The 10,359-nt window shown below is 30.1% G+C and overlaps 1 protein-coding gene across 7 annotated transcripts in view; it reads right to left on the bottom strand.

The window, feature by feature from the left end:
- Positions 1-2,282: 2,282 nt before the first annotated feature.
- The window catches only part of LOC143246501 (arf-GAP domain and FG repeat-containing protein 1-like), a 31,761-nt gene continuing 23,684 nt past the window's right edge, over positions 2,283-10,359 (bottom strand). For all 7 annotated transcript variants that reach the window (XM_076493330.1, XM_076493333.1, XM_076493347.1 and 4 more), the window contains one exon: positions 2,283-9,959. In XM_076493330.1, the coding sequence (XP_076349445.1) occupies positions 9,903-9,959 (57 nt within the window). In that variant the 3' untranslated portion in view covers positions 2,283-9,902. The remainder of the gene's footprint in view (positions 9,960-10,359) is intronic.

The following is a 10,359-nucleotide window of genomic DNA, read 5'->3' as shown; positions in this document are numbered from 1 at the left end:
ATTAGAGCATATATGGTAGTGAAAATCACGGTTTTGAATGCCAATATTGAAAAATAAGGGAAACTTGAAAATTTGACAAACTGATTTTGATTAATAATCAAAGAAGAAAATAAAGAGGATGGTAGGCCTAAAGAAATGTTTCCCCAAGACTGTCTTAAAGCACCCACAGCTAAAGAAGCAAAATCTGGAACAGGGGTCCATTTAAGTGGAAAATGACCGACTGTATAGTGAATGTATTGATCACAGAATGTCTTAGCCAATGGCACAACCTCTTAAATACTGAATGTATATTTAGCTGGAACAAGCTGTTGTTTTTTCGAAACGGCATTCACAAGTGTTTGTAACATCTGGTACTTTACAAGCTCAAAAACATGTATATAAATATAACCAAAGAAGTATAAAGACCACAGCAAAAACATTGTGAAATTGAGTTCCACCATGATTGTTGTCACATGCCACCAAAGTAGAACTGTGAACTATGGGTGAAGAGCTACTTGAAAAAATTCTTCAAAATTATATACACCTGATATCGAGTAAGTACAAGCTGAGATTTAGACTGGTGGATCATTCGTTCCAGAGGGAATGTTAATCAGTTGTTTGTAATAACTCATGAAGTGATGACTGAGCAAGAATAAGCCAACTGTCCATATAATTATGGAAATAGATAATGAAAACGTTTAGGTTATCAACAAAAACGCTTTCACTACGCATGTGAAGACATAATGTTGAAGTGAAAGAGAGCCATGAACTAATAAAGCAATCCCCAATGGGAAAAGCAGAGAAAATGTTGCGAGGTTAGATAAATCGGAACATAGAAATATTTGTGTTTTATACCCAAATTCATCCTCCAAAACACCATGAAGGACTTTTCTTAAGAATTTCATAGTTTCCAGTTTTAAATGAGCAACAGAAAGAGAAAGATTTATTACCTGTCTTCAATCTCCTTAGTTATTTAGGACTATGGAAAGATGACCAAATTCCTGGAGGAACATGAAGTTATGTTTTAAAAGCCCTTTTCTGTAAAAACTTCATGATCTTAATATCAATTGGATAAAAAAGAATAGGAGGAAAAAGTATGAGAGTTGAAAATGAAGAAAGAGGAAGAAACTGGATAGAGAATTAAAAATAAAGAATCTGTAAAACCCAAGGATCAAAACCAATGGTCTCACAAATGAAAAAATTATCTGGGTTAATTTCCCCCTAAATTCTGGTTGGGGGAGTCATCCCCTCTGACAAAAGTCATTGAGCTAGATGAAAACATCCCACTCACCTATTTTGATATTAAAACACTCAATAAATTTTAAATATTTGTAGAGTGTGTTGACTGAGAAGTTATCAATGAAAGTGGAACAGGATGATGAGCATTACAGAATTAATTTAAGGTCAGCTCAAACAATGAGGATGAATATCTTGCAACACAGTGGGTTTAAGTGTTAAGGAGGCAAAAGAACCACGTGGTTTTAGACAAATATCTGCAAGATTCACAGTTAATGAAAACTGCAAAGTAGATGTTTGATCCTGAATAAAAGAATCAGAGAGATGAGAATATCTAATAGCAAATAACTGTGCACAAGATTAAATCTTCAAAACAAGATAAATCAGAATGCAGGGTATAAAACTAATGATTCAAAATAAGAAACCACAATATTTTTGGAAAAACTTGCATCAGAATTAATGTAGCGAAGTTAATGCCATGACCTCAAAAATCAAACAAACCTAAAATTAGAGCTCATTATGCATGTCCAAATAACCATCTGGAAGACATGAAAGTAGAAAATTATTGGTAAGTGATGCATGCTCCACCTTGCATAAAGGATATTCAAAAATTTTGAGTTACACATTCATTGACAACATGAAAAAGTATGCAGTGAAGAAAGGCCTACAGTTCAAATGTAAAATTAAATCATTTGAAATGTTAGGGAATTTATTACTCTAGGAGTTAAAACAATAGGGTCCATACTTATGGAAACAGTGGTTACTTTTCTTTTAGAGCTACCATCTTCCCTTTTTCAAAATCTCTAACATATCTCCTGGAAGAAAAAAGTTGTCTGGGACTGAATAATAAAAAGGATTTATATCAACTATATATATGTGTGTTCTGGTTATCTAGTAATGGGATTCCACAAGATTTGCATGTTCAACATGCATGCTTCTATTTTGGGTGCCTTTTGAAACTTTCAGGCATTTCCAATTTGGTTGGTTTTTCTGTCTAATTCCTGTGCAATCAAAATTGTGGTAATCAGGTAATTGCCAAATATTTAGAAGACAAAACCAAACTATAATTTTGGTACAATAACTTTATTTGGCATCAAAAGTTTTTACACGAAGCACTGTCTCATTGCAAAATCACATCATTTCAAGTTTTTACATCAACATTAGAATTATCCTGGGAAACAACACATCATATTCAAATATTATTGGACAGAAGCAATAGATATTTATACATATATATATAGTTTTGTGTTTCATACATTAACAAAAACAACAAATACTAGGAATGCTTAAGATAGTCTACAAAATATAACCCAATAAAAGTTCTCAAAGAGAAAAATTACTCATATTTTGGTGATACCTAAGGAAAAAATATTTTATGTGATTACATCATTGTTACACAAGGTTAATGTCAATGGTGGCTCAAAGAAATCTACTTACAATTTCATTTTTCAATGTAAATCATCTCTAAAATAATTTATAGCAAGTAACAACTGATCATATTTATTCTTGAAAACCAATAAAGATATTATCTGAAATATGTTATATAGTACATGGATATTAAGAACACAAGAAATGAGAGCAAAATCATTTACAATTAAGAGGCTGCATGAATGTTTTTGTGTGTTATTTCTCATTAGCATTGATCGATCAACTTTCTTCTTTGCTCATTAAAGACATGCAGATACTTTCTTCATCAGAGATATTCAGTTAATTCAAAACAGTTGATGATAACCTTCATCTTATGAATTAGAAGGATTTCCCCTTTTAAACCCTACTAGTTATATCTACATCTTGGATGCCAATATGCTGTGGAAGATCTCTCACCTTCTGTGAAGTTGGAGCAAGCCTATCATCAAAATGAAACAACCTAATCTTGAGTCAAGGTTAACCATTAGCTATATGTTTAATTTTGAGATTTCTAAGACTTCAAAACTTATTTAATATTAGCTTCAGAATAGAATATTAGTATAGATATATGCCTTACTGGTTTAATTTTTATGTATGATCTATGTTGGTAGCTTGCCTTGATTAAAAAATCACAAGGTCATAGTTTACTAGCTAGGTTGACTTGCAAAAAATCCCAACAAACATCAACTACAAACACTCATTAGTTTATGATATACCAATTTCTAATTGTGCTAATTGGGATTAATAAGCATTTATATCCAATACAAGTTCTAAACATTAAGCTGAAAAGTAATAGAGTAACATTATCATGCTTTTCATTTATTAGCGAGGCTCTACAACCATCAAATAATATGAAAAAGGGTATAAAAACTCTGCTATTTGGCACAAAACTTATGCAAGCAAATAAATTATGTACACATAAAACCAAACTGAAATAGATACCATTTTTTTTTAAAGATCTTCCATGCCTTACTAGAGAAAAAAACAAACAACAAATTAAATTTAACTAATGTGAGATGGGGATTTATCAACTTTTCAGTACAAAATTTACTGTAACATTAATTTGTACTACTGGCCTCTAAGGCAATCTGAATACATATATATATACCTATGATTACTGAAACTAATTCCTTCATGTTATAGTGCACTTACTGTTAATATTTTCTTGTCATGTAAAAAAAACTAAACTAGTAGTTATGAAAGTGAAAATATGAACAAGTATCCTGTCATTTTCTGTCCAGGACAGGTAACCCAGAGTATAGTAATTTTTCACTGTCAGACATATGACATTTGTTTCAAAGTTAAATGTGCCTAGAAAATTATTTTTCTTCACAAATAAAACTTCAAATGTATGAAGAAAGTTTAGAGTTTACTCAAGTTCTTTTTTTTTTTGTCTTTACACACAAAAATAAAATAAATTTTTGGCCACAAGTACCTACTAAGCAGCTATCATATAGAGATAATAATATACTTCTAGCTTATTTGAGAGCATAAGAAATTCAAGTATACAAACATAGTTTATTTTAAAATTCAACTATTTTACCAGGTTTAAACTTTTCAATACTACCATATCACTAAAATGTAACATATTTTATAATGACTATCTAGCCAAAATCAGTTATATTTAATTATAATAAACGAGTCAAATAAATTTTGTGGCATTACATTTTTCTCACTGTAGACTCTAAAAATACCTAAATGTCCACAGAAACTGATCTTTTGCACAACTAGATAAGCATGCCAAATAGATCAAATGATTTTCATCAACAAAAGACTTACTGTAGATATTTAAAAAATATTTTTTTTTAAATCAGCAGTTTTCAGGTGATTAACTTTACTGAAAATAAAATGTTTAGTGTTCAATATCTTTAGTTCAATTGACTTGTAACATTTACCAACAAACAAATTTATTTTCAAACAAATAAATTTCAGTGATACTTTGCTATAATTGAATAGTTCTTCTCTGTGTGCCATGATTAATTTCCCATTTAGAATACTAATGTATACATAAATACCAAGAGGCCATGATAAGTCCCTTCCAAAATGTTACTACTGATAAATTATTTATTATCCAAACAGAAAGTTTCTGTTGTAAGGTATACAAACTGTATTAATGAATATAACAATACAACATGTATACAAAGAGTGCCTTGCAAAGATATTCAACCTCCTATAAAGTTTCTACATTTCATTGCTGTCTGAGTTTGCAATTATGAAACTTGCAAATGGGAATTTATACCAAGAATTTACACAGCCTACTTCAAGTTGTGAAAGCTAAAGAAAATGCTGATATTATTTATGTATGTTAGATTTCAAAGAAAATTAGAATATCCTCAATTGTAAAAGTATTCAACTCTTTTGCTGTGGCAAACCTCTTCCAGTTCAGGCACAAAAGTTTAGTTTGAAAGGTACCAAAGTTTGTGTAATGGTCTCCATCTGTGTGCAATCAAAGTTGTTTAACTTGACTTTAGAGTAAATTTGTTCAGGCCACAACTCACATAGTGATATGACAAATCAACCATGAAGACCAGAGTTTTAGATACAAGTTAAGGATAAAATGGATGAAAAACACAGATCAGGAGAAGGTTTCAAGAAAATTTAAAAGTTGTTGATCATTCCTTTCAGTATGACAAAGTTCATCATTATGAAGCAGAATGTATTTCATATCACCCCAGTCACTAACCAGATCAGGCTGCCCTTCAACACTAAGTAGCCAGCAAGCAGGAAACTGGTTAGAGATGCTAGTGCAGAGCCAACAGTGATTTTGGAAGACTTGCAATGGGAGTTAATGTTCGTTCATACATCAACAATATTCTAGTCCCTACACAAAGACGGCCTGTATGGGCAAGTGGTAAGAAAGAAGCCATTACTGAAAAAGAAATCATAAATCTTATATGGAGTTTGTGACAAAGCATGTAGCAAAAGGTTTTGTGGTCAGATGAAACAAAAATTGGGCTTCTTGGTCTAAATTCAAAGAGTTGCATTTGGTGCAAGTCCAAAACACCATATCACCTGATCAATACCATCCCAACTGTCAAGCATGATGGTGCCAGCATCAAGTTATGAGGATCCATCATATCAGCAGGGACTGGGAAGCTTGTCAAGATTGTGAGGATGATGAATGGTGCAAAGTACAAGTAAATCCTAGAGGAAAACCTGTTTAAGTCATATTTCAGCAGAACAATGACCCAAAGCCACACTGGAGAGGTTTCAAAAGAAGAAAGTGAATGTCTTGGAGTAGCCCTGTCAAAATCCTGACTTGAATGTAATGGAAAATTTATGGCAAAACTTAAAAGATTAAAATAAAGTCCATCAACAATTCCCAACAAACAAGTTAGAATTGGAGCACTTTTTTTGACAGGAAGAGTGAGCAAAAGGTTACACTATCCCACAGTGAAAAGCTGACAGAGATCTATCCAAACAAATTCATAGCAGTTATTACTGCTGAAGGTGTTTCCACCAAGTACTAACTTAATAGGTTGCATATTTATGCAAATTTCAATTTATATATTTTCTTTCCAGGTTTTGCTGGCATTCAATCTCCTTTACCCATAACAGTGTTACGTTTGATGAGAGTTTTGAACAGAGAGTAGTCTATTAAAAATTTATTTACATTTTATCAAAATGCAACATTATTGATAGGTGTGAACACTTTGCAAGGCATTGTATACTTGCCATAGAGCATATTTGTATGTACTTCTGCCCTGAAAACATACATAGTAGTGTATTAATAACATTCAACAAATGACAAAAAAATACCTTGTGCAGAGCTAAGATCAAATGCATGAAATGTGCACAATACCGAACTAAAACCCCAGTAATATGAATGAAATGTTAATTTTTGTGATTCAATCACTCTGTTAGTACAATTAACTCTTCCATTTGTAGATATATTTACTTTGTTAAACAGTTTCTCTGTTGAAAGGTTTTTCCAAAAATTGCATTTTTCAGTTTAAAGTACTATTTCCCAATTAAACATAGTTTAAAACAAAAATTTGAAAAATTAAATGACGACACACATACACACTAAATCTATGGAAACACTTAATTACAAATACAAAATATCTTCCATGATCTCATGATATCTAAGGGTTTTTGCTGGTAACGTAATACGAATAGAAAAATTATCAGTATTATATGCTTGTCTTGTTATCATTCGTAATGTGTGTGTCACTTACTAATAACTTGTATGTGTGTTCTAAAAGGTCACATTCTTTCATGCAACATAAATGTAGGTGGCTATTCAGGCTTGAAGTTTTGTTGAACTTCTGGAGCTGTATGTATGTATATATATACATATATATATACTTATCAAACTGCAATAGTAACACGTGCAACCATATTTATCTCACTCAGTACATGGAGAAAATACATTTCACTTGCAATTTCTTGAAGAAACTTTATACCAACACTGGTGACTCATGTTATAAAAAAATCATATCAGTTTTTTCAACAGAAAACTCATATTTTTATTGTTTAATAACTTCACAAGTACTTCAATACAAACACAAAAAAGGATTCTTAAGCTAGTTCTAGTTTTCTTGATGACTTCAGATAATTTTGTTTTTAATTAATGGAACTAAAATGAGAAAAGAAAATTTAAACATATCCAAAGCTGCATTCTTAAATTATTTATAAGTGCTTGTCACTTGATACATCTAAATGCACTTCATGAGATCAAATTAAGTATAATGTATTTTGAATACTAACCTACTAAAGAAATACTGCAATAATGTAAAAGTAAAACCTACTTCAAGCATTCAAAATTAAAAACAAAATAACACAGGTTATATTTTTATTAATACGTTTAATAGTACATCTTCTGAAGTTGATTTTTTTTCATCCTGTTTATAACTTGAATCAACTACATATTTAAACTATTTAACAGTCAGTTAAACTGAAGTATGAAGGAAAGACTGCATTAATTTTTTTTAGATTATACAAACATTAAATAACTTTCTAGAAAAGATAATAACATATTAATGTTTTATCTAACAAACTGCATTATTTAAAAACACAAAAACATGAAGTGTGATTTTTAAAATAACCTAAGATAACTGCAAAAACTTTATTTAATTATTGATTATGCCAAAATTACAACCCTACCATAACTAAACCTATAATACATATTTCAACTTCAAGAAGCACAGAAAAAATATGAAATGTTAAAACATTTTATTTCACTGTTGTCCCAAACCTTCACATGATTCAAATGTTTGTTCAATTTACCAAACCTAAGCCAAAGAAGTGCAAGGTTTTCCAAATGATACAATATTTACTTTCATAAATGCAACTAAACTACAAGTTTTGGTTTACGATAGATTTTCACACCATTACAGATGGTGGAGCTGATTCGACAAATGATGATATTCATCAAAGACAGTGAATACCTGACAATTTATATTTATATAAATATACACTTAAATGCTTTACTTTCTCACATTAATTTAGCTTTAGAACATAAATTTCACTGATACAAAACTAAATTACTTCAATGTTTTAATCACAGTAAAAAGAGTCATCTCTAAAAGTAGTAGAAGTTCCCAGAATTTGAAGAAGAGTAAACATATGTTTGCTTTACATGACTGAAAGTAAAAAAAAAAACTATTAGTATATTTTTCTTCTATTACGATTAATTTTAATTTAGTATTAGCTTAATGCACGGATCACTTTTAAGGATATAATAGCATATACAAGTATACATACATAAGTTTGTCCCTTACTGAGGTTTTGTACATCCCTCAGGATTTCTACACCATTGAGACAATTATCTTTAATGCAAACAACAAAGAAACCTAACTTGTGTGAAGGGAAAAGATGATAGCAGATTTACAATTTTTATTCAAATTTAGTTACTCCTTAATTTTTACATTTCAGTACTTGAATGAGGAATAATTAATGCCGAATTTGTTGGCATGTGACAAAATTAAGCTTTTAAAATTATTACTGGGTTCAAGTTTGGTATTCAACAAATCTAATTTCTGGTTTATTTCACATAAAATTTTCCTAGAGTACACAAAACAAAACTTCTCTGAAGACATGAGAACTTTTAAGAAAAATACTATACACTTTCATTATTAACTCTTAACAGTACACAACTATCTCACTAAAATGCCTCATTATTTCCTTTTACACTTGAACATGTAGTTACAACAGCAAAATCACTTTATCACCAAATTAGCAGTATAAACAGTAAGTTACTTTTTTTCAAATTTCTGCATGTTTTATTAATTAAAATAATAATGATTTTTTGTATTATTAATATTTTCTCATACATTTTCTCCTAGATATACTTTTTAATTTTTTTTAAAGTTCTACTTCCATTTAATAAATCCTAGGATAAATAACACTTAATACACTGCAAATATTTTAAGCATGACAAACTAATGTTTGAATGTATCTTCAGGTTATGGTATTTGTCCATCTTTTATTTGCCAGAACCTACCATAAACAACACCATCAATATGGAAAGTACACGTAGAAATGTTCCAGACAAAGAATACGTTTCATGCTATAATTATATAGCTTTTTTAAATTAAGAAGAAAGAAACTTACAAGTTTATCTTTTTTGAGCAAAATTACTTAAAACTATAATTATCATGTTCAGATACTTTTGTAATAACATGCCTGAACTGACCTTTTTTGTACTCTGTATTCATATCTTGTGGCTTAAAAATGTAAAAGAAAAGAAAAAAGCTTTCTCAAATTTGCCAGAAAAAAACAAAACTAAAGCAAATATTTTGGATTTTAATTTAAGTGATAAACAGAATCACCAGTTCTTTAAAACTAACTGAAGAGCAAATATAATTTACATAATGCTAAGGCAATTTTATCAAAAGAGGTTTAAGACCTGAAGACTAGAGTGCTATATGGCATTTAACAGGTTATTACCCTGCACAGTAACTGATTCTTTACATCATAAATAATATTTAAATCTCTGTTTCTAAACCAACAACTTTTACTTAACAAGGGTTTTATTCACTTTTCTGATATCTTTCTGGCAAGAATCACATGCAACACACTGTTAAGTATGACTGTCACAAAATGACAAGTTAGCCTAATCAGGTATGACTGTTAAACTTCTTCACCTAAGCAATGAAGCTATGATATCTATAATTGATTATGACCATTTCCCATTCTCATGGTAAAAGTTTCATTAATATATGATGGTTGTATCTGACTGACTGGATTTAAATGAGGTTACATCTGCACAGAAAGCCAACCTTATCAAACTTCACAAAGAATAGCTCTGACAGAAGAGTTTTCTTTGATACAGAATGTCAGAGAAATGGGTTTCCTGGATTAGGCTTCACAGGTTGACTTGGTCCACTAGCCACCTAAAATACATACAGCTTTAAATCAACTTTTTTTTTTGGTAGAACAAATTAATTTTTTGACATAATAGTTTTGTTAAAAACAATAGGATATATTTATAACTTAATATAAAATGAAATGTTAAAAAAAGGATCCAAAACACATTAGGAATGTGTACTTTATTTCTGTAGAAGCAGAATGACTCTTATCTAATATTTCTATCTCAATGCTCAATGTTATCTTATTATTTATGATTCAATAACCCGTAAAACAACAAAAAAACTATTTTTGGTTTGTCTGCCTAAACCTTTTGTCAGTCTTTCTAGAAATTTTCTTTCTTAAGTGTATGTCATAATTTTACTCAGAACTGAATAAATTAGACCAAGAATACATAACAAACATTTCTGTAATAAGTAATAAAAT

Source organism: Tachypleus tridentatus, chromosome 1, assembly GCF_004210375.1.
Source record: "Tachypleus tridentatus isolate NWPU-2018 chromosome 1, ASM421037v1, whole genome shotgun sequence".
In the NCBI taxonomy this organism is placed as follows: domain Eukaryota; kingdom Metazoa; phylum Arthropoda; class Merostomata; order Xiphosura; family Limulidae; genus Tachypleus; species Tachypleus tridentatus.
Note: the sequence above shows the minus strand (reverse complement) of the source record. Positions and strands in the feature narration are given on the sequence as shown.